Source organism: Anguilla rostrata, chromosome 6 (assembly GCF_018555375.3).
Source record: "Anguilla rostrata isolate EN2019 chromosome 6, ASM1855537v3, whole genome shotgun sequence".
NCBI classification, from domain to species: domain Eukaryota; kingdom Metazoa; phylum Chordata; class Actinopteri; order Anguilliformes; family Anguillidae; genus Anguilla; species Anguilla rostrata.
The window spans coordinates 30,048,242-30,072,861 of NC_057938.1; the positions used below are offsets into that span (position 1 = coordinate 30,048,242).

At 41.3% G+C, this 24,620-nt stretch overlaps 1 protein-coding gene across 3 annotated transcripts in view; it reads right to left on the reverse strand.

The window, feature by feature from the left end:
* ahctf1 (AT hook containing transcription factor 1) overlaps window positions 1-24,620 on the reverse strand; it is a 224,363-nt gene that overhangs the window by 72,604 nt on the left and 127,139 nt on the right. For all 3 annotated transcript variants that reach the window (XM_064341031.1, XM_064341029.1, XM_064341030.1), the window contains exons 24-25: window positions 4,738-4,879; window positions 4,164-4,314 (exon numbers count right to left, since the gene is read on the reverse strand). In XM_064341031.1, coding sequence (XP_064197101.1) covers window positions 4,164-4,314; window positions 4,738-4,879 — 293 coding nt within the window. The remainder of the gene's footprint in view (window positions 1-4,163; window positions 4,315-4,737; window positions 4,880-24,620) is intronic.

Below are 24,620 nucleotides of genomic sequence, written 5' to 3' on the forward strand. Positions count from 1 at the left end.
AAAAATCTTTTCATTGGAAAGTGGTATATATATATATATGCATGCACATATACCCAGACAGGTAATAAAAGAAAAACCAACATGTCATTGTAAGGTATGGGGCCACCACAAGCTGCCAGAACAGCTTCAATGTGCATTGGCATAGATTCAGCACGTCTCCAGAACTCCGCAGGAGGGATGAAACACCGTTCTTCCAAAAGACATACCCATATTTGGTGTTCTGATTATGTTGGAGAAGAGCGTCTAAAACTTTGGTCCAAAATCTCCCACACAGTTGAGGCCAAAAGTTAACATACACCTAGGGTAAAGACATTCAAACTCAAATTTTCACAACTCCACACATTTCATGTTACCATACATTTCCTGTGTCGATTAGGGTATCTACTTTATTTTCATAAGAGGTAATTTCAATATAATCGATGAGATATTTATTTCAGCTTTTATGTACTATATCAGATTTTCAGTGGGTCAAACGTTTACATAAGCCGCGTTTCCACCAAAATTACCCGGAACTTTCAGTCCCAGGAACTACTTTACCAGGAACTAAAAGGTTCCTTCAGCCAATGGTTGTCTGCGTTTCCACCGGGGTCTAAAGTACCGCGAAGATTAGGCAAATTAGCCCACTGACGTTGTCGTCAGTCCATCTGTCATATGATTTCTTCTGTAACCCCATACTACCACCGAAGTAGCCTACATTATTTTCTAATAACCGGGACAGCCCGGAGGGGTTTATTCCACTTATATACAACGGGTTACCAACAATGACAATATATGGTTACTTTTGTATTTATTGATTTTCATATATCCTCTCAAACACATTCATTAACAGCAGAAAACATGCACATGTTGTAAACAATTTGCTGTTTTATTACTTTCTCGTCGTCAATTCCATATAGGCTAATCGCAAAATGACAAGAATAGAACGAAAACTCGGACTTGCGTGAAAATGTAAATTAGTAGTGGTACAGCCACCGTTTGCTTTCCTTCGAAGTTACTGCTAGCCGAGCAGCGAAGTGTGCCCTCCAGATGCGAACCATGCACCATAAATGAGTCCATAGTCTTCCTGGTCTTTTCGTGGAATTGAAAAATGGCAGTAAAATTGAGTAAAATTACGGCAGTCTGAAAAAGCTAAAGGGAAGATTACTAGAATTAACCTGTTATTTTACCCGGATAAAAAGTGCGGAAGGTGATTTCCAGTTTGCTTGTACTGTATCACCAATGTTAATTATGCAGAACTACCGCATACCTCACATAACTGTATCAAACGTTTTGAGTCAATTACAACGGGCTAACAAAGAAAATCCGGAAGAAAATATTCAGCAACCGAATTAATCCGTTTGAATGTTTTGGTAGCCTGCGTAATATGCTGTCCCAGCACGAATGCTTAGCATTTTATAAAACGAATACTAAAGCAAGAAAAGAACAGAAGAGCACACGTTATAATTCCAAGACGTTGACAGGCTATAACCAAAAGTAGGCTACTGCGCCGCATAACATACAAGTTTGATTTGAAGTTATTATGAAAATAAATTGGTTTGCCGCAGCATATTTTCAAACATGGCGGGTAATGGCGGAAGATAAATACAACACAAATGCTACCAGTACTCGACCAATCAGAAATGTTCAGCGCTGCAAGCTCCACCCAAAAGGTTCCTGTACTTTCGGAAAGTACTACCCCCCGAGCAGGAACGTTTTGGGGGGTAAAACAAAGCCCCCAGAACTAAATTTAGACCCTAGTTCCTGCGGTGGAAACGCACTGAGTTCCTCAAAAGGTTCCTAGTTCCGGGGTATAGTTCCTGCGGTGGAAACGCGGCTATACACTGTCTTAGTATTTGGTGGCATTGCCTTTTAATTGCTTAACTTGAATTAAACTCTTGGGGTAGCCTTCCACAAGCTTCTCACAGATACTTTGTCGGAATTTTTGCCCATTCCACCTGACAGAACTGGTGTAACTCAGTCAGGTTTGGAGGCCTCCTTGCTTGGACACGCTTTTTCAGTTCAGTCCACAAATTTTCCACAAATGGGATTCAGGTCATGGCTTCGTGATGGCCACTCCAATACTTTCACTTTGTTGTCTTTAAGCCATTTTGTTACAACTTCAGAGGTATGCTTAGGATCATTGTCCTGCTGGAAGACCCAGGTGCAACCAAGTTTTCTAGCTGATGTCTTGAGGTGTTGCTTTAGTATTTTTAGATAATCCTCCTTCCTCATGATGCCATCTATTTTCTGAAGTGCACCAGTTCCTTTTCCAGTGAAACACCCCCACAACATGATGCTGCCACCCCCATGCTTCACAGTTAAGATGATGTTCATAGCGCTGATAATTATGGCCAAACAGTTCCATTTTTGTTTCATCGGACCAGAGAACACTCCTCCAAAAGGTTAGGTCTTCGTCCTGGTGATCACCTGCAAACTTCAATCTGGCTTTTTTTTTATGCCTGTCTTGGAGTAGGGGATTCTGTAGATACTTTGGTACCTGATGCCTCCAACTCCTTCACCAGTTCCTTTGTTATTGTGTTGGGGTTCAGTTGAACCTTTCGGACCAAAGTTCGTTCAACCCTGGGAGTTAATTTGTGCATCCTTCCTGAACTATGCAGTGTCTGTGTGGTCTCAAGATTTTAATATTTCCATACAATTGTTTGTACAGATGCTTGTGGTATCTTCAGTTATTGGGAAATTGCTCCTAAGGAGGAACCGGACTTGTGGAGGTCCACACATTTTTTTTCTGGGGTCTTGGGTGAGTTGCTTGGATTTTCCCATGGTATCAAAGGCAAAAAGACAGTAGCTCTAAAGGTAGGCCCTTAAATACAGCCACAGGTGTCAATTAACTCCTAATTATAACAATTGGCCAATCAGACGCTTCTAAAAGTCATTACATCAATTTCTGGAATATTCCAGACAGTTTAAAGAGAGTCAACTTGTTGTATGTAAAATTTTGACCCACTGGAATTCTGATATAGTGAATTAAAGCTGAAATAAATCGGTCTGTAATCGATTGTTTTAAAATTACTGCTGATGTGAACAAAGTAGATGCCCTAATTGACTTGCCAAAACAAACGTATAGTAACATAAAATGTGCGGAGTTGTGAAAAACTGAGTTTGAATTATCTTTAGCCTAGGTGTATGTAATTGGGTTGAGATCTAATGACTGCAAAGACTATAGCATGTGATACACATCATTTGCATACTCATCAAACCATTCAGTGACTCTTCGTGCCCTGTGGATGGGAGCATTTTCATTTTGGACGAGACCACACCCATCAGGACAGAAATGTTTCATCATAGGATAAAAGTGATCTCTCAGAATAACTCTGTACTGATTTGTAGGGACGCTTCCCTCTAATGGGAGAAGTGGACCCAAACCATACCAGGAAAATGCCCCCCAAAGCATACCAGAGCCACTGGACCCCCTCACTGTAGGGGTCAAGCATTCAGGACTGTACCATTCTCTTCACATGCCCACTCATCGAGAATATGGTGAAGGATGACACATCTGACCATATTACTTTTTCCACATCTCTGTAGACCAGTGTCTATGGTTTTTGCACCACTGAAATCTCAAATGTGCATTCGTCTTTGTAATGAGGGATTTATGCACTGCAACCCTACTATAATATCCCTCTCAATGTAGTTGTTGACGGACTGTTCTTGCTGACACAGTCTGATCACATCCTGCATTGACATTCTCAGTCACCTGAGAAGAGCTGCTCTTCTGTTTTTCCTTTCATATCGCACTAATGCACAAACATCACAATCATTGAATGTCCGCTTTCGGCCACTATTTTTGAACCTATTTACTGATGTCTCTCCCATAGATCTAAATACAGATGTCACTTTAGTCACTGCTCCAATTGAAACACAAGGCAGTTGAGCAGTCTTTGTGATTGAAGCTCAAGCCATCCTCGCCCCAATAATGAACCCTCTTTCAAAGTCACTTAGATCTTCCATTTGCCATCTTGATTCAAAATCAAGGTCACCCGGCTCAGCATTTTTATACATGCTACAAAGCATGATAGGATGTTAATAGCTTCACTGTATCATGCAGCACACCTGTATGGAAACATCTGCATTCGTTATGTTTCTGATGTGTGTGTGTGTGAAAAGTCAGCAGCTGTTAGAAACGTCATGGTGTATTTCCTTTTATGAGGTTGTTCGTAGTGCACCTTTTCAGCAGAGAAGACTGATGCTTGCCATCCTTGCCTTCCCACACCTCCCCAATCTTGGTGAGAACATTGCTGAGGAAGCTTGCCCTGGTCAGCACATTTTCTGCCACTGACCGCTTGGGCAGTGTTGACAAGGGCTGCGGTCTAGAAACTACAGACAAAAACATCTGTCAAACAAATTCTACCAGAGTAATTAAAAACAAAAAAATCCTTTTTCTAATCAATGACTGCAGAACTAAGCTTAGTCTTCACGGTGGACAAAATCCAAAGAGGAAAAAAAAAAAGATCACTATAGTAACCTATATACAATGTTAACACTACATGTGGTTGAATCCTGATAAATGTCACATGAAGATTACTCATTTGTTATGGAAATATAACAGGTGCATTACAGGACACAGTTTACAAATCTTAATCTGCAGTAATTTTATTTACAATTTTATTGTAGTGATTACATGCATTAGAATTATTTTTTTAAATTATCTGTTTTGATTAGGTAGCAATATCTGTGCCATTCCCATTTCAGAAATTAATGTTCATAGACATTCTAAGAACAAAGCTCTTGGAGACGCACCTTCCTTGTGTATGGTAGAGGGGTGATGGTATGGTTTCACTCGCTCTGTAGCGAGTTTTCGCTGCACTCTGGGTAGAACCTTGCCATACTGGTCCAGAATGGAGTTCCTAGTGTTAGACCTCTCTTTATACTTGGGATCATTCTAGGGAACAGAAAACAACATATTACAGCAGTTTTAATTATTCAAGACAAAACTGAACTACTTAAAATGAATTGTAGTTAAATTTTTCATCATAAAACAAATTCGTAAAAATTTGCACGCCAAAATAAAGTTATAAACACTGGACTTATTACCGATGTTTCACAGAGACTAAGCACACCTTATCCAAAATCAATGCAATGCTTTGCTACATTTGTGAAAGTTAGGCCTGTTTCTTTATGCAATAGCTTCCACTGGAACACTACAGCATTTGTTCAGTATTATTACAATTGTATCTACTTTTGCTTTAAAACTCCACCTAAATCATTCAGCACCAGTGGTTCTCATCAAAATGTGAGGTTATGAATGTGAAATTGGTCCTCAATGTGTTAGCTCTCAAATCTCAGTCATTTGGAATTATGTTGATTTAGTGGAAGATTTAACAATCAATCTTGGGAGCTCACAGGCTTCCTCAATCTACACCAATGGTTCCCTCAGTCCTGGGGGACCCCTGTGTATGCTGTTGTTGTTGTTCCAACCACAATTGTAATCCAAAAATTTTAACAAGCTGCCATAATTGCCTTTCATGTTTAGATGGATTTACGCTATTAAGCCACATTACGTCAAAAATAGCAATGCATGCCATGAAGACTAAAAGTCCCATGTCCTCATTGTGCTTATTGTACCAAACTGAAAACATTTAATAAAGACGGAAAAAAAATTTTTACACGAATAAATTAGACGGAGGTGAACTGATACGCTCCTAATTGGTTAGGACACACAAATACAAAAACTAACCGTTTTGTAGATAATGAATTCAAAGAAAGCAAGTGATAAAGAACCAGACCTGCATCATTTTAATGAACCCCTTAGCGCACATGCCAAATCTGGCTAATCCTTGCCCATTTAGGGGGTACCCAATTTAAAGCTTTATAAATCTGGTTGTTAACATCACAGAGACTTGAAAAATGGCTTTAAATGAAGCAGGACATTTGTACCATTTACAATACTAGCTTAGATTACTTTATATTCATCATTTTGGAAGAAATAAAGTGCCACAAATGCAATTGTTTAGGCAAAAAATCTAAAATGAATTTGCACTTTTTTTTAGTTCACAATGTAATACTGAGAGATTGCATATAGACAGCAGGTTAAAGTATACATGTCCTGGATCAAAAATGTCTTGACCACAAGTTCATAAAATCTAAGGGTGGATATGTAGAGCTACTAAAGATCTATGAAGCAAAAACTAAGCAGTGTACCCAGCGTCTCCAAATCTACCCAAAATGTCTAAATTATGCATTACTGTAAATCACAACATATTCACATATTTCACTACAAATCACTACTCAAAAAACTCACTGTTGCATCATTTTCAAGTGGGAATTACAAGCTTTCCATCAGTACAGTGGTCTGAAATAGCTAGGGGTCCAGAAACCTCTCCAAAAAGGAATATAGGCCTAATGCTTTTTGTCCATTGTAAAACATATAAACGAGCCCCTTATGAAGGTTTAAGATGAAACATTGATATCAGATTTAAAAATAATGCAAAAATATTGTAACACAATGCTATACAGTACCTAAATGTGTAATAATTAACTCTTGTATTTATTTCTATACTCTGTACTCTTGTATGTTTTCTTGTATGGGGATGGGATCACATGAGAACAATTTTCAACCGTCCACCACGTTTTGGCAATGTTCCAACACTCTCGTCATCGCTGTTGCATGTGTCACAAAAACTACTAACGAACGCTTACATTACAGTGTGAAATATCCTCATTATAAAATACCACTAACCTATTTAAAGACACTCAATTTCTAAAATAACATATATAACCAAAATATTCTGAGCAGTAATACTTGCATAGCAATGATGAAATGTTATCTGTTTTCAGTAGACAGAGACAGAGACAGTAAATCAATGATACAGTTCTATGCGTTTCTGTCTTACACCAGAAAACGATGTCAGCTAGGTCTATCAGCAAACATATAGCTTAGCTATGCCCAGAAGTCCTCAATAATAATATTATTTTCCAAGAAATTATGAAAAATCGTTGACAAGGTTTCGTTAGGTGCAGCGTATTTTACTGCAACCACGGAGTGAATGTGATAAGAAAATTTTTGGTTACGCTGACCTATAAAATGCTATTCCAAAAGCAAAATTAGACATGTTATACATCGTTAGGAAGCTTATACTCTCACTTACTGAATAAATGAACTGTCAGTCAAGCCAGACTGTACTAAAAAGGGTGACAACGCGGTAAACAACACATGTGGTATTACACACAGCTATTTTGGAAGGCACCCAGGCGTCAGAAATGCGAGTATATTTCACAAATGGATTGTCCAAGACAACATATGACTACTCACAGTCTCAAAAGGGACATCTCTACGTGTAAAACCAATGGTAAGGTTGTATATTTATTCAATGTTTAGTCCCAGATATTGACTGTAGAGTGACATGGTATCATTTTTTAAAACTTTGTCTCGTTAATTTTGTTATTCAGTGAGCAGCGTTTTCACTGCTGTATTAGCATATCTTAGGGCTATTGTTGGGTTTATCTTGTTGCTATGAGATTTTTTAGTGGTGAAAGAATATTTTTATGAATGCCCAGATAGACAATACTGTCCATTATGTCATGGGTGAGGGGTGTAGTTGGAGATGGAGTGCGTGTTAAATGAACGACCAGAGCGACAATAGTGGCGCTGCAAAACTCCGTATTCAGCACAGTTGTCGTGTATCGTCTACTAATGAAACTAAAACAACGCGTTTCTTTTAACTCATACTTTGGTTGCATTAGCACTGAATGTCTGAGTTCTGTAATCTCGGCATGCTGGCATGCCGACCACTAGGGGCTTTGTGCTAAGAGGTTAAAGAAATTAGACGAGTACAACAACCTAATTAGGAGCCTATTGATACACCTCAGTCTTGTCTGATGAGTGAAATAATTTGGTTACCCCTTTTTAGGTAATTGCATCAAGCTTCCCACTACAGATAAAGACCATCTGTCTGAGATACTGCCTCGTGACACTTTCATTTTGTCCTACAAATTGCTACCAGTTATGTTAACAGTGATTATAAATCACTTAATTATAAATCAGATTATAATTATGATCTGTTTTTATTTCAGAATAGTTCACAGTTGCAGGAGGCCTATGAAAGAATCTTCTCCGGAGAAGTTCACCAATATAAGGAGTCCTGCTGGAGAAGTTCCTGGGGACTGACACACTCACATTCTGATTTCCCTCGCCCATGGGGTCATAGTTATTTGGATAACTGTTTTCTGCAACTCAACTTTTTCAGGATTATTATTATTATTATAAGACCATTCTGAAATCACTACTTAAGTCCTACAGTTTTTACAACACCCATACAAAATGCATACCATATTATTCTACTAAATGTGCAAATGAAAGCTATACTAAATCTTAATGATACAAATTATAGCTAATTATTTGCCAATAAAGATGCAAAAATTGCCACTGAAAATGAATTTCACTGTCCCATTCACTTGCTATGGAAAGATTACCCTCAAAACATGCCCTCCACATCTGACCGTTTTTTTTGGGGCCAATCAGAATAGATGTGATGCCATTTCCGCCAATAGGACACCATAGGGTGAAAAACGGAAAACTTTAGGTTACTCTCGTAACCCCGGTTCTCTGAAACATCGAGTGGAGAGATCCACCTATGGGGAATGACATCCATTCGTGACTCCTCAGGAGCATCCAATTGTACCAAGTCTTGCTCTGACAGACAGTAGCGCGTCCAATGCTACAGGAGGCACCGCCCTCCTGTAAGAGCATATAGGATGCTCCAGCGCTACTACTCATCGGTGAACATATTCGCTTCTCGTGCACGGCAAGCAGGGCAGTCTTGGTGGATCTCTCCACTCAATGTTTCAGAGAACTGGGGTTATGATAGTAGCTTAAAGCTCTCTTTCATCATCTCGTTTCGAGATCCACCTATGGGGAGATATGGACAACTCCCAGATTTCCCTATGCTCACAGCTGAGAAACTGTTAGGCCAGCAAGGGCAGCCTCGCCCCTTGAGGGGAGGGCGTGTCCGGCACATCCCATGTAAGGAAGTACTAAACACAAAACAGGCGAGGGGAGATGCGTGAGCTTCACACAGAGCTCACCCCCAGAACTGCGTGGGCTACCGGAGTCCTGGTAATGTCCAGGCGGTAGCACCTAGCAAAGGTATGTGGAGAAGCCCAGCCTGCAGCTGAACAAATCTCCTGCAAGGAGACCCCACGAAATAGGGCCCACAATGCAGCTATGCCTCTCGTAGAATGAGCCCTCAGGCCTGAGTGGGGTCATATCCCCTTTGAGTCATATGCCATAGCAATAGCCTCCACGAGCCAATGAGACAGCCGCTGCTTAGAGATTGGCTTTCCCTTTGCAGGGTGGGCCCCAGGCGACAAAGAGCTGGTTGCACTTTCTGAAAGCCTTAGTCCTTGTCATAGTGGGGATAGTGAGTGGCACCCCACCCAGAGAGGGACGCGTCTGTTGTCACGACTTTCCTCATGAGAACGATCCCGAGAGGGGTTCCCTGAGTATAAAAGTGCTTCCCCAGTGACGCAGAGTTTGGTATCACTCGCTTGTCACCGAGAGGCAGCGATCGGCAACGGGGCTGAGGTGGAGGGATGAAATCCACCTCATAAAGCCCCTAATTCTTAATAGCCCCAGTGGAGGGACCTGAGAGGCGGAAGCCATCAGCCTTTGCAGCCTGAGGCATGTGCGATACTGTACTCTCGAGCCCGGTTTGAACTGAGAAAGAAAGACTCTGAGTGATAAGATGCAGTCTGCTGATATCCCAGCTCGCATCGACACAGAGTTTAGGTCCAGTCCCAAGAACGTTACATTCTGGAATGGAGAGAGATTGCTCTTGGGGAGGTTCACTCTAAAACCAAGAGACGACAGGTGTGTCAGAACTAGCTGTGTATCCTGCACAACTCTGACTTTCGAACTGGCGATGATAAGTCAGAATTCTGACTCTCGTTAGTCTCAACGGAGCCAGACCCGCCTCTACACAAAGACAGAACACCCGTGGGCTTAGGGAGAGGCCGAACGGTAGAACTGTGTATTCACAGCAAACACCACGGTGGGCGAATTGGATAAATTTTGTGTGAGGGGGACAGATGCCTACATGGAAAAAAGAATCTTTCAGATCGATTGATGTGAACTAATCGTTCTGACGTATTGAGTGCTGTACGTTAACGTTTTGAAGTTGAGATCTGAGATCCAAGATCGGACATAGGGAGCCGTCCTTCTTTGGAACCAGGAAAAGCGAGAATAAAAGCTGTGTTTGGCTTGATCTCGCGGAATCACACAGATCGCCCCTTTGTGTAAGAGAGAAGAGAGTTCCTCCTCTAAAACATGGGTGGTACTCTCTTTGGTTTGAGAGTACATGACTCCGTTGTAACGCGGTGGTTTCACTCTGAACAGGAGTCTGTAGCCTTTGGCTATTCTGGGGCTGACGCACCCTGCCAAGCTACGATGTGGCTCGCGAGTGCCCCTGCCGGTGTGGGGGACCACGGGGGAATTTGGCCGGGTGAGACCAAATCGAATAATGGTGTCGGCGCACCACCTAGTGGCAAAACCAGGGGAGGCCTCGTGTGATTTAAAGAGAATCTTTTCACACGGTTTTTTTTTTTGGCCTTTCAGGGCGGAAGCTTTTATTAGAAATGGCCTGGTGTTGTTCTGCACACTGAATGTGGGTAACACTACCTGTGTGGCTAGAACAGAGTCTCCCTCTCGGGGCATTGAGAGGAAGGACTGAGTGTCCACGGGGCTGGTCGCCCCAGAACGTGGACTTAGCCCCCTAGCGGGGAAGCCGGTCTTTCACTTGGGGTGAGCGGGGGTGGGTGATGGTCTCTTTGCTGCGGCTGCAGCAAAGGTCATGTTATCCCAAGGCCTGGGAGCGGGGTTACCCTGCTGGCCTAGGATTTTTCCCTGGGGCTTGGCTCTTCCCTGGTCCGGTTGGGCACAGCGGTTCACAGCTGGAGGCTGTGGGGGGCACGTGGGGAGGCAGAGTCATCATCATCCTCTTTCTTTTTATCATCACACCGCTGCTGCATGAGTCAGAACAGGGCCAAAAAGAGGCTAACCTGGCTCAACTCGGGCACCTGCGATGCGCCTCTTCTTACTGTCGGGCAGACCAGAGAGATTAAGCTACAGGTCCCGCTCACCAGCTACGGCCAGGGCCACGACCACAGGCCTGGACACACTGGCGAGCACTGCGCAGAACCAGGTCGTTAATAGTGACAATCTCTTGCCACAGTATGGGGGAAGGACTCCCCTTCTCGAGCTGTTTCCCCATCTCCTCAATTAGCTCGGCTTGGTAAACCGAGAGTAGAGAGGAGACATCGAGAGCTCGAATAGCGAGGGCTGAGGACCTGTAGGAAGCCTGGTGAATGGAGGCTGTGGAGACTGGCGACGGCCCGCTCGCACACCTCCAAAAGCAAAGCATGGGGTTGGGGCATTAGCCGTCCCCATAGCTGGTGCTAACTGGGTGTAAGGAATAGCGTCCTCCTTGCCCGAGTGATTACACGCAACTGGCGCATTGTCGTGCTCCGACTCAAGCGCCTCTCCCTCCAGTATAGGAGTACTGTTGAGGGACAGGGGAAGACCCAACATGTCTGGGTCGGACTGGTCAGCGCAGTTCAGGATCGGATGGCCTTGCGGGGGTTGAGGGGCCGTAGTGCTGTCGTCCTCTTTATCGGAGTCCTCCTGACCGAGGTCGTTGCCATGGGTAGCAGCGAATTTCAGTCTCCGCCGTCGCAGCCTCCTAGGCAAAGCCAGGCAGTGGCTGCAACTCTCCGGAGCGTCAAGGGCGTCCTGGGCATGTTGAAAACCCAAGCACATGACACAGAGACGATGGGTATCTTTGGCGGCCGGGCAGGCTCGGGAGTTTAGCTCTTCGGAGAATTTGAGAGAGACGAGCATAGAAAGAGCCATGTAGCAGGGAGCTAGCAGGCTGGCTAAGCAAATAAAGGCAGCGTGGGCAGCTGGCTTTAAGCACCAACAGGCTAGCGTGGTTAGCTAGCAGTCCTGTTCGGCGTTAGCGCGAGCAGGGAGGTGTATCGAAGGCTTGGGCTGCCCGATACAGAAGGGAGCTAGCAAGAGAGGGCGGCAAGCTTTATAGCACTGACCGAACTCTTGAACCTTTCACGTCAGAGGATATGTCCTCCTGTGGACAGTTAAGTGATAAGGTTCTTGTGAGATGCAAGGTCGAGGCTGTGAGCTCAGTTTGGATGATCGCGGGAAGCGAATATCAACCGATGAGTAGTAGCGCTGCAGCGTCCTATACGCTCTTACAGGAGGGCGGTGCCTCCTGTAGCATTGGACGTGCTACTGTCTGTCAGAGCCAGACTTGGTGCAATTGGATGCTTCTGAGGAATCATGACCGGATGTCATTCCCCATAGGTGGATCTTGAAACAAGATGAAGGAGAACTCAAATGGCAAAAATTCTGCCTTTGCACAGCTCATTCGGAAGTTAGAAAAAAGATTCCTGCTAAAGTGCCTTAATTTGGATGATTCTGAAGGCAGCATCAAGGCATCCATTGTCAGGGAGGATATCCCATAGGTCTTTGCGAATATGCCAGGCTTCTTAGTTCCGTTAAAATAATGGTGGCTGAAAACACCAAAGTGCAGTTGCGGTGGTAACAGAGTATCTCTCTTAAAGTGTGAACATGCAGTGAACTTGATAATTTGTTATAGTTATATCTAAAAAGTACATTTAAATTATTTAATACACCAAGTCTCTGTGAGCTTTCCATAAACCAGCCAGCTAACTTGATAGTAATCAGGCTACTTTTCTGTGAAGGTCACCCTGCTTCTTACGTATGTCCCAAATTTGTTGCCTTTTGCAGTTCCTCTTCCATTAGGAAGCTACCTTCGGAGGCAGCTCTCTTCTAATACAGTGTTCCAGACAACTTGGAAAGTCGGAATTTCCAGCCTTCTACTCCCAATTCAAACTACAACAGGTTGGCACCATGAGAAACCAAACAAAAATCACCTCGAGAAGCATTTTATGTACTCTCATTTGTCAGACATGCGACGAGCCTTATCAGCCTCATCAGTAGTCTCCCTAAATTTTAGCTCCCAAACTGGAGCCAATATTGCATAAGAAAATAAAGCTATAAACACCTACTTAGTAAACCCCCTCGCGCAAATGCCAAATCTGCCTAATCCTTGGCCATTCAGGAAATACCTAATTTAAAGCTTTATAACTCCAGGTGTGAGCATCACAGAGACTTGAAAAATGGCTTAAATGAAGCAAGACATTTGTACCATTTATAATACTACTTAGTTTATATTCATAATTTAGGAAGAAATAAAGTGCCACAAATAGAGTTATGACGGTCATGGAATTTTTGCTGCCGATTATCGTCACCCAGGTAATCGTATTGGTCGGCATAATCTTCTCGTCTTAGGGGAAGGGGGGGTTCCTTCACACTAAAATAGGGCTGCTGCGATTAGTCGACGTAATCGATGACGTCGATGCTGAAAATGCGTCGACAACAATATTTCAAACCGACGCATTGTTTTTTAAAAATTTTTATGAATTTACCTTTTTGATTTCTCAAACACTTCACTTCATTATAACAAATGCTTTTCTTCAATATCACTACGTAATTGCTGCGTGCATGATGTCAGTCGTTTTTGGCTCCAGTTATTGTCGGCTCCAGTCAACGCTACAGTTTTTTAAAAAATCATGGCAGCTGCAGCAGAGGCCGACTCGGTTGCGAAAGAGGTTCAGTGTAAAAGTTTCCAAAGACCGTAAGATATGCTAATACAGCAGTGAAAACGCTGCTCACCGAATAACGAAATAAACGAGACAAAGTTTTAAAAAATTATATCTACCATGTCATTCTACAGTCAACATCTGGGACTAAATATTGAATAAACATACAACAATACCATTGGTTTTACGCGTAGAGATGTCCCTTTTGAGACTGAGTGGTCATATATTGTCTTGGACAATCCGTTTGTGCTACAAGTGTGGTTTACGGCGTTGTCACCTACAGTCTGGCTTTATTGACAATTCATTTATTCAGTAGGTGAAAGTATAAGCTTTCTAACAATGTATAACATTGCTTTTGGAATAGTGTTTTTTAGGTCAGCGTAACCGAATTTTTTCTTATCACATTCACTTACGCATTCACTCTGTGGTAGCAGTAGCCTAAAAGATGCTGCACCTAACCAAACGTTGTCAACGGTTTTTCGTAATGTCTTGGAAAATACTATTATTATTGAAGACTTCTGGGCATAGCTAAGCCATATGTTTGCTGATAGACCTATCTGACATCGTTTTCTGGAGCAAAACAGAAGCGGATAGAACTGTCATTGATTTACTGTCTACTGAACACAGATAAAATTATAATTGCTATGTAAGTATTGCTGCTAAAAATATTTCGGTTATATTGGTTATTTTTGAAATTGAGTGTCTTTAAATAGGTTAGTGGTATTATATAATGTGGATATTTCACACTGTAATCTAAGCGTTAGTTAGTAATGCAAAGTTTCCAAGAAAAGAGCTAGCCTAAGTCCAGAACATGTGGACATGCTGACATTTTTACATTAAAACACACATTTCTAACAGATGTTTGATTCCAATATTTGAGTTGGACTTTGAGCTGGACACCACTGTCTCTTACACTCTAAACAATATGCAGAGCTAACTTTTTTTACTTTGATAAGGGGTTTAATAGAAACTTGTATTTATTTTGGAGTTGCACTACTGACTTAAATAATAAGCCCTCTTTCTTTTATCATGTTGGAGTTGCCAGTTTAAACCTACATTTTTGCACTTTAATATGTAAACCATTGTTTACATTTAGGTTTGTGCTGCATTATACAATGGCATATAGGCTACAGTTTGTTGTCAAAATAAAATTAACTTGAAATGGTCAATTAGATTTTTTTGGAGGAAAATTAATCGTTTACATTAATCGACTAATCGGTAAAATAGTCGATAGATTAGTCGATAGAAAAATAGTCGTTAGTGGCAGCCCTACACTAAAAGGCAGCATAAGTTGAATATAATTAACAACATAACTTTATTAACACTTATTTCTATAAACAACGAATATTGAACATTTCCAAACTATTTGAAACAAATAAAATATTTATTTTTACAGTGCTAAACATTTGTTTAAACAAATTAAATTGCCTAAACATTCTTAGATATTAAGTAGGAAATAAAACAATAGGCCTATGGCATATTTAAGTAGTGACAGTGTTAATAAATGAAACGAAATAAAACTGAACAACATTGCCTGTTAAGAGAGATGAAAATGTGCTTTTAATTAGCGACAGTCAAATTAAATCAAATGAATTTATTTTGGTCAAACCGGCAGTCTTTTTGGTTACAAAAAGGCAGCATAAGTAGAATAGAATGAACCCTTTATTAACACTTACTTCTTTAAACAGAACAAAGATTTAACATTTCCAAACATTTTGGAATAAATCAAATAAAAATGTTTATTTTTACAGTGCTAAACAAATTAGGCTATGTTAAAACAAAATAAAACAGACCGCCATTGCCTGTCTTTCCGACTGCGACGATTGAATTAATTTGGTGACCGCTGTCGGTCAGAGCTTTCCATTTGTCACTGTCCCCCTTATATTTCACCCCTCGGGCAAAATGCTTGGGCCACCCTCAGCTGCCCCTGGCCAGATGTGGATGGTGTAGCAGCTTCTGATGTAAGTCCAAGTTGAGCAGATTCGCTTGGGTGGTGCGTTCTGAGGTGATTTCTCAGATTTGTTGTGCCAGATTGTTTTACAGGTATTGTTGCATTGCAAATTCGGCAAATTGGTTTATTTGAATCATCTGGTTCTCCGTCTTCATTCGGTTTAAATCCAAAATGGGTCCAAATTGGCGACGTAACGTTGGTTTTGCCAACAAGCTCCATCTTGATTTTACCTCAAGTCTCCGTTCTTGTCAGCGAAATTGTGAGTGACAGGTCACGTGCATTCACTGGATGAGATTATTTCATTCCATCAATCAGAGCGCAGTAAGTTGCTGCAACTATCAATAATGTTAGGAACTTCAGTTTAGTCAAACCACGTGAAATCTTTATTGATAATACTATATTAAGCAATGTTATTTGCCTATATTAATGTAATTACAACAGTAATACTAATATATTAGTATTATTGTTATGATTGTTATTATTATTATTATTATTATTATTATTATTATTAATAATATAATATAATTATAATAATAATAATAATAATACATAATCTACTGCAAAAGGAGATTAAAAACAATTCTTTGCAATTGCTTCTTTTGCAATGTTGCCCAACCCCCTCCCAGATAGCGTAGGAGCATGGTAAACTTCAAAGGCAGCGCACCTCAGAGACAGCCCACAATTTAAAGTTTGTTGCAGGGAGAAGTATTGTCGGCTTTGTTTTAGAGGGATCGTGTGGTGTTTAAGCATACATTAAATTGTATGTTGTAATGTATTGTAAATTGTAAATGTATATTTATAGGAAAGGTAGATTATTTTTGCAACAACATTCTGAAAAGGTATACATTTCAGAAAAACATTAACAAATGGCGATTATGACTGATTTTTTGCGTGTGTCGATGACCGTCAATCGCACGATTATGAAATAACCGGCCCAGCCCTATCCACAAATGCAATTACCTTGGCAAAAATGAAAAAACTTGTTGACCACAAAAAGACCACAAGTGCGCAAAATCTAAGGGTGATATGCAGATATGCAAAGATCTATGAAGCAAAAAATAGGCTAAGCAGTGTACCCAGTGTCTCCAAAACTATCCAAAATGTCTAAATTATGCATTGCTGTAAATCACAACATAATCATGTATTCCACTACAAATCAACTGTTTTGACTCAAGAAACTCACTTTTGCATCATTTTCAAGTGGGAATTAGGGTTGGGCCGATGTACAAAGTTTCAAACCAGTTTGATATTAAGCCAAATTCTGGACCGGACCGGTAATACCAACTTTTACCACTAGGTTTACCACGTTATTCCACCAACAATGACTATATATGGTCACTTTAAAGGAGTAACATGGTGGTTTTCACACTTTCTCGGTTTTCTGTGCTATTTGCACAAGAGGCATTGAAGAAACACGATGAGTAAAGTATTAAATATCTCCGTTCTTTATTTTTGGAGAAATATGCGTTTTAAATTTAACGTCCTATTTTCAACCGGTTGAGAATGTTATCGACTTAGTGCGTCACAAGTACAGTAACCACTCCCCTTTCCACGCCCCGTAAATAAATCTGACTGATGTTCAGCTCCCACTTGAGGTCCTGGGTGATGATGGTGCCCAGGAAGCGGAAGGACTCCAGTGTTGACTGGGGAGTCACACAGGGTGATGGGGGCGGGTGGGGCTGCGTTCCTTCTGAAGTCCACAACCATCTCCACTGTCTTTAGGGCGTTGAGCTCCAGGTTGTTTTGGCTGCACCAGGACACCAGATGTTCAATCTCTTCTTAGCGGACTCATCCCCACCAGAGATGAGTCCAATGAGAGTGGTGTCGTCTGCAAACTTCAGGAGCTTGACTGACTGATGACTGGAGGTGCAGCTGTTTGTATACAGGGAGAAGAGTAGAGGGGAAAGGACGCAGCCTTGAGGGGAGCTGATGGTCCGGGAGTCGGAGACGTGTTTCCCCAGCTTCACGTGCTGCTTCCTGTCAGACAGGAAGTCGGTGATCCACCTGGCCCAGCTGCTTTGCGGGGGTTCTGTCTCTTGAATAGTCTATTAACGTCCCTCTCCAGGAGGGAGAGAGTCGTCATTGTGATAGGGGAGGGCGAGGGGGCCTCTGAGGTGGGTGATTGTAGAGAGGCCCGGGCCCCTGCTGAGATGGGGGAGGAGGAGCGGGTGGTCTGGAGCTGGTAAATGGGGTCACGGGGGATGGTGTCAGGACTGTCCCATTGTCCTTCAAATCAACAGTAGAACTCGTTCAGGTCGTTGGCCAGGCGCAAGTCATTAGTGGAGTGGGGGGCTTTCGGTTTGTAGTTGGTAATCTGTCTGAGGCCCTTCCAGACAGAGGCTGAGTTGTTTTCTGAGAACTGCTGTTGGAGTTTCTCAGAGTACAGTCGTTTAGCATCTCTCACCGCCTTGCTAAACCTGTATTTAGACTCTTTAAACTGGTCCTTGGCCCCACTCCTAAATGCTTCCTCCTTTGCCAGCCTTAGCTGTCTGAGTTTAGCTGTAAACCAGGGTTTGTCATTGTTGTAACTAACCCTGGTGCGTGATGGTACACAGCTGTCCTCACAGAAGCTGATGTATAATGTCACAGCCTCTGTGTACTCATCCAGACTGTTGGTAGCAGTCCTGAAAACATCCCAGTCAGTACAGTCCAAGCACGTGCGAAGATCCTCCATAGCTTCACTGTTCCACTTCTTAGATGTCCTCACAACAGGTTTGCAGAGTTTAAATTTCTGCCTGTATGCAGGAATCAGGTGGACTATGACGTGGTCAGAGTGTCCCAGTGCAGCGCGGGGGACGGCGTGATAGGCACGGTTGATTGTAGTGTAACAGTGATCTAAAGCCGCGTTTCCACCAAAAGCACCCGGAACTTTTAGTCCCAGGAACTACTTTTCAAGGAACTAAAAGGTTCCTTCAGCCCATGGTTGTCTGCGTTTCCACCGCGGTCTAAAGTCCCGGGAAGATTAGGCAAATTAGCCCACTGACGTATGAAAAAGCGACGTTGTCGTCGGTCCATCTGTCCTATGATTTCTTCTGTAACCCCATACTACCACCGAAGTAGCCTACATTATTTTCTAATAACTGGGACAGCCCGGAGGGGTTTATTCCACTTATATACAACGGGTTACCAACAATAATTATATATGGTTACTTTTGTATTTATTGATTTTTATCGATTTAATCACCTGGAATTGAAATATTCTTCTGCAGCCGTTTGGGCATATTTTACCGTTGTCAAGAAAAACTGTTGTTGGTAGTTGAACTTGGACCATTGTTATGCAACAAATAGGATATAACAGGCCAATAGTCAGATTGTAACTGTTTTATATATCCTCTCAAACACATTCATTATGTTTTTATGCGAACATTCGCTTTCATGTCTTGACATCCGAAGCGACAGAATGCATTCACATTTCCAATATAACGCAACAACAGCAGAAAACATGCACACGTTGTAAACAATTTGCTGTTTGATTACTTTCTCATCGTCAATTCAATATAGGCTAATCGCAAAATGACAAGAATAGAACGAAAACTCGGACTTGCGTGAAAATTTAAATTAGTAGTGGTACAGCCACCGTTTGCTTTCCTTTGAAGTTACTGCTAGCCGAGCAGCGAAGAGTGCCCTCCAGATGCGAACCATGCACCATAAATTAGTCCATAGTCTTCCTGGTCTTTTCGTGGAATTGAAGAATGGCAGAGTAAAATTACGGCAGTCTGAAAAAGCTAAAGGGATGATTACTAGAATTAACCTGTTATTTTACCCTGACAAAAAGTGCGGAAGGTGATTTCCAGTTTGCTTTTACTATATCACCAATGTGAATTACGCAGAACTACCGCATACCTCACATAACTGTATCAAACGTTTTGAGTCAATTACAACGGGCTAACAAAGAAAATCCGGAAGAAAATATTCAGCAACCGAATTAATCCGTTTGAATGTTTTGGTACGTAGGCTAATATGCTGTCCCAGCACGAATGCTTAGCATTTTATAAAACGAATACTAAAGCAAGAAAAGAACAGAAGAGCACACGTTATAATTCCAAGACGTTGGCAGGCTATAACCAAAACTAGGCTACTGCGCCGCATAACATACAAGTTTGATTTGAAGTTATTATGAAAATAAATCGGTTTGCGGCTGCATATTTGTAAACATGGCGGCTGAAAATAAACACAAAAAAATGCTGCGAGTACTCGACCAATCAGAAATGTTCAGCGCTGCAAGCTCCACCCAAAAGGTTCCTGTACTTTCGGAAAGTACTACCCCCCGAGAAGGAACGTTTTTGGGGGTAAAATAAAGCCCCCGGAACTAAATTTAGACCCTAGTTCCTGCGAGTTCCTCAAAAGGTTCCTAGTTCCGGGGTATAGTTCCTGCGGTGGAAACGCGGCTTAAAGTGTTCTCCTCTCTGGTCGGGCATTTAATCAGCTGGCGGTATTTAGGCTGTTCGTGGCTGAGATTCTCTTTGTTAAAGTCACCGAGGACAATAACGAAAGAGTCCGGGTTTGTCCGCTCCACACACAGTATCTGGTCGGCGAGCATACGCTGTGCCTCCTGCACGAGGGCTTGCGGTGGAATGTAAACACCGACCAGAATGAATGAAGCGAACTCGCGGGGGAGTAGAAGGGTTTACAGTTAATGAAAAAAGTTTCCAGAACAGGAGAACAGTGCTGCATAATCACTGTAACATCTATACACCAGCCACTGTTAGTATAAAAACAAATACCTCCACCTTTCATTTGCCGGAGCGCTCAGTGTCGATCCGCTCTGAATAGCTGAAAGCCTGCCAGCTGCAGTGCAGAGTCCGGTATCGATCCACACAGCCAAGTTTCCGTGAAGCACAAAACGGAAGATGAAGAAAAGTCTCTGTTTTTCTCCACCAGAAGCTGAAGTTCGTCCAGTTTATTGCACAGCGATCGCACGTTAGAAATATTCCCGGTAACGGAGTGCGTAGACTGCATCTGCGGAGACGCACGAGCGCACCGGTTTCACTGCGTGAACAAGGGTGAGCGTACCTTTGACCAAAATGACCAGTAATTCCACAGATGGGATGAGAAAGTTGGGAAATAAATCCACAGGAGTTGTTTCCCTGATATTCATGAGCTCTCCTCTGGTGAAAGAGTTCCGGATGCTATCGCAAAACACTGAATTTACAAACAAAACAAGGCAAAACGATGCGCACCAACACACCGAGGCAGCCATCCGCGGCGCCATCTTGAAGATTGAGCAAGTATCATTCAAAGTACATTTTTATGGGTTAGTGCTGTCCGATTGTGCTAGCTACTTCACATTAACCTTGTACGGCGATCAGTAAAGGCTAACAGCACAGCACCACTTAATTATTGTCACTTCTATCACCACTGTAACAAACTAAAAAAAGACGATAAACTACCTTTTCTGTGAGAAATGTATTGTCGAGCTCACGCGCATACGCTGCTGGCGACATTCTAAAGCTCCGTTTTGCCCTACCTACTGTCAGTCAGATTGCTGTCATTCTATATCATATGTGATAGGTGCTGGTGTTTTGGTCCTCAAGTAGGGCAAGGTCATTTTTCAGTTTTTTACTGATTATGAAAGTGCAGATTATAAACTTTCAAATGTGTCATACATTGAAATCTGAAAATAGTTGAAGAAGATATGCTTATTTGAATGTTGGTACTCCTAAAATCAAGTAGCAGAGAAAATCCCCTTGAAAGATCTTGAACTTTTCACACTTCTCACAGGGAGATAATGGGTGGGAACAATAGCTAGTTAACTCCACCCCAACCACTCCCCCGCTAGAGTACCTGTAAATCCTTGTCCATTTAGGGATTACCCTATTTAAAGCTTTATAACTCCAGATGTGAATACCACAGAGACTAGAAAAATGTCTTAAATGAAGCAATACATTTGTACCATTTATAATACTAGCTTAGATTACTTTATATTCATAATTTTGTAAGAAATAAAATGCCACAAATGCAGTGGTCAAGGCAAAAAATCTAAAATGAATTTTATTTAATTGCGAACTTTTTTAGTTCGCAATGAAATACTGTGAGATTGCGGGTTAAAGTATACATGTCCTGGATAAAAAACTTCTTGACCACAAGTTCATAAAATCTAAGGGTGGATATGTAGAACTACTAAAGATCTATGAAGCAAAAACTAAGCAGTGTACCCAGCATCTTCAAATCTACCCAAAATGTCTAAATTATTAACACTGGTCTAAAATAGCTAAGGGTCCAGAAACAAATCCAAAATCTCTCCAAAAAGGAATATAATGCTTTTTGTCCATTGTAAAGCATATGAGCCCCTTATGAAGGTTTAAGATGAAACACAGATATAATTTAAACATTACATAATACCACTAACCTATTTAAAGACACTCAATTTCTAAAATAACGTATATAACGAAATATTTTGAGCAGTAATACTTACATAGCAATGATGAAATCTTATCTATGTTAAGTAGATGGAGACAGACAGTAAATCAATGACAGTTCTATCCGCTTCTGTTTTGCTCCAGAAAACGATGTCAGATAGGTCTATCAGCAAACATATGGCTTAGCTATGCCCAGAAGTCCTCAATAATAATGGTATTTTCCAAGGAATTACGAAAAATTGTCGACAATGTTTCTTTAGGTGCAACGTCTTTTAATGCTACCATATGTAGAGCGAATGCCATGGTAAGAAAATGTTTGGTTACGCTAACCTATAAAACGCTATTCCAAAAGCAAAATTAGACATGTTATACATCGTTAGAAAGCTTATACTCTCACCTACTGATTGAGCGTCCGCCATTGTAGCAACCTCACAGAGTAAACAAACATAGGCTACTACCACACGGCTTTATTTATAGGCGGTGGCTTGACTGAAACAAAGTGACAATAGCCAACGAAATCAAACATGCTAATTAAACTGCACCCCCATCACGCCTCCAAAACCCGGCTGTAAGAATCACTAAAACAAGCCGACTTTGCTGACAAATTATAAGTATTTAGTGACCCTAAAAATATTGTTTATTCTATTGAATGACTTCTTCAACACTTTAACTTTCGTAATATGAAAAAAAGGAAAACGGTAGCGCGATTTCAAGATTTGCGACTTGCGGACCTTTTCTCCAGCACCCGTCACATATTTGGGGACCCATGGATAACTCGTGACCCATAGTTTGTGCCGCTGGCTTACAGGCAAGACAATGCAAATATTTGACTGACGTTAGGTTCACTTATTAGAGTGCCTTTTAAGGACTGTTAGACTACCTCTGGTTGGTTATATTCATTTATAGCTAGCTAGCTAACGTTAGCTAGCTATGTAGTTTGCTTGCGTAATGTAAAGTTATCGATAACGTTAGCTAGTTTGCTTTCATAAGGATGTTATAGAAGTGGTTTTATCTAAACTTGGCTAGCTAGCAAAAATGATTATTGGATATAAGTCAATACAAGTCCAATCTTAGCTATCGATACTTGATATACTAAGTTAGCTAGCTTGTGAAAATTCAGTCTCCCAAGATAAGCGCGTATCATGGAGGTAGCTATGGTAACGGGGCACGGTCTGTCAATCATAGCTAACTGACAGTTCTCATTACCACGCCCAGACAGTTTGGGTGAACTTTCATAGTGGAAAATTTAGGCTTAGAAAAATATGTTTTAAAATACATTGAAATGACTGAATAAAAAAAAAACTATGCACATTTGTTTTGTTTTTTCCCTTTGTTTATTTTTATCGACTTCATCACCTGAAATTGAAATATTCTTCCACAGCCATTTGGGCATATTATTTTACCGTTGTCAAGTAAAACTCTTGTAGGTAGTTCTATTTGGACCGTTGTTATGCAAAAATTCTAGTTGGTAGTTCTATTTGTACTGTTGTTAAGCAAAAATTCTGGTTGTTAGTTCTATGAAAACAACGTCATTGCATTATTTAAGAAAACTGCATGAAACCATAACTCAATAAAATTAATTTCCCTAGTTCTGTCTTGCTTTTTAAAATGGTGCATAGCGTTTTTCCAAGACTCTGAAACCGGGTTTGAATGCCAGCTAGCTTTATTTAAGGTTCGCTGTCACTTGTCACCTAGCCAATATTAAAATTCAGCTGGGTTTTAGATCAAAATGGTCTCACACGGCATGCTTTTTTATCCCGGCTAGCTAGCTAGCTAGCTAGCTAATTGCTGAATTATTATTACAAAGATACAGAAGAAAATGCGTCCTTAGCCACGAGTTAAATATGGAACGCTTATTCTACTGTCCAAATAAGGGGCAATTCAGTATTTTGCGGGACGGTGGGCAACCCTAAATGAAGCCAGTAGCCTAACTAGTACCGTGATTCAACATTGCCATCAATTGCGAAATTGGACATTGAAGGGGAGGGGACGTAACAACAATTCAAAATCGAAAGAATAATGTTGCCGTTTTAACTGCTTTAGAATGCTGGATTTTGTAGAACATTGATTTTTCTGAATTCGGCATAGTTGTCGTGTACCATCTAGTAATAAAACTAGAACACAGAGTTTGTGTTTTCAACTCAATTTTGTTGCAGGAGCAATGAATGTCTGAGTTTAGCAATCTAGGTACGACTGCATGCAGACTACTAGGGGGATTGCACAAAGGGGTTAAATGGCCACGAACGGCTTTGCAATAAGAAAACGTTCTTTAAATCCATCATTTGCCTGTGCTTTTAAAGAAGGTAGCCCTGTGACCACAAGCCCGTATATGGAATGTAAATATCTAAAGGAGTTGAAATATAGGTTGACATGTTTTGACATAAGACTTGGTTAGCTAAATTCAACCGTAATTCAACTCAGGTTTTACTTCCTTATGGGCTGGTCATATCCTAGCCGACTAGAAAACTCACATTACAAGTAAATCGAGCCGGTTTACCGAATGTCTTCAAGGTATGTGAAAATACAGTCTATAATATATATTATGTTCGCGGAAAGATTTCCATCCTTTCAAATGTTTAGATACTGTCTGTATTCAGTCTTGTGATCACAGGGAGACAAACGATACTCATTCGTAATTTGCATGTGAAATGTTAGAGAAAGGATTTCAGGAATTTAGG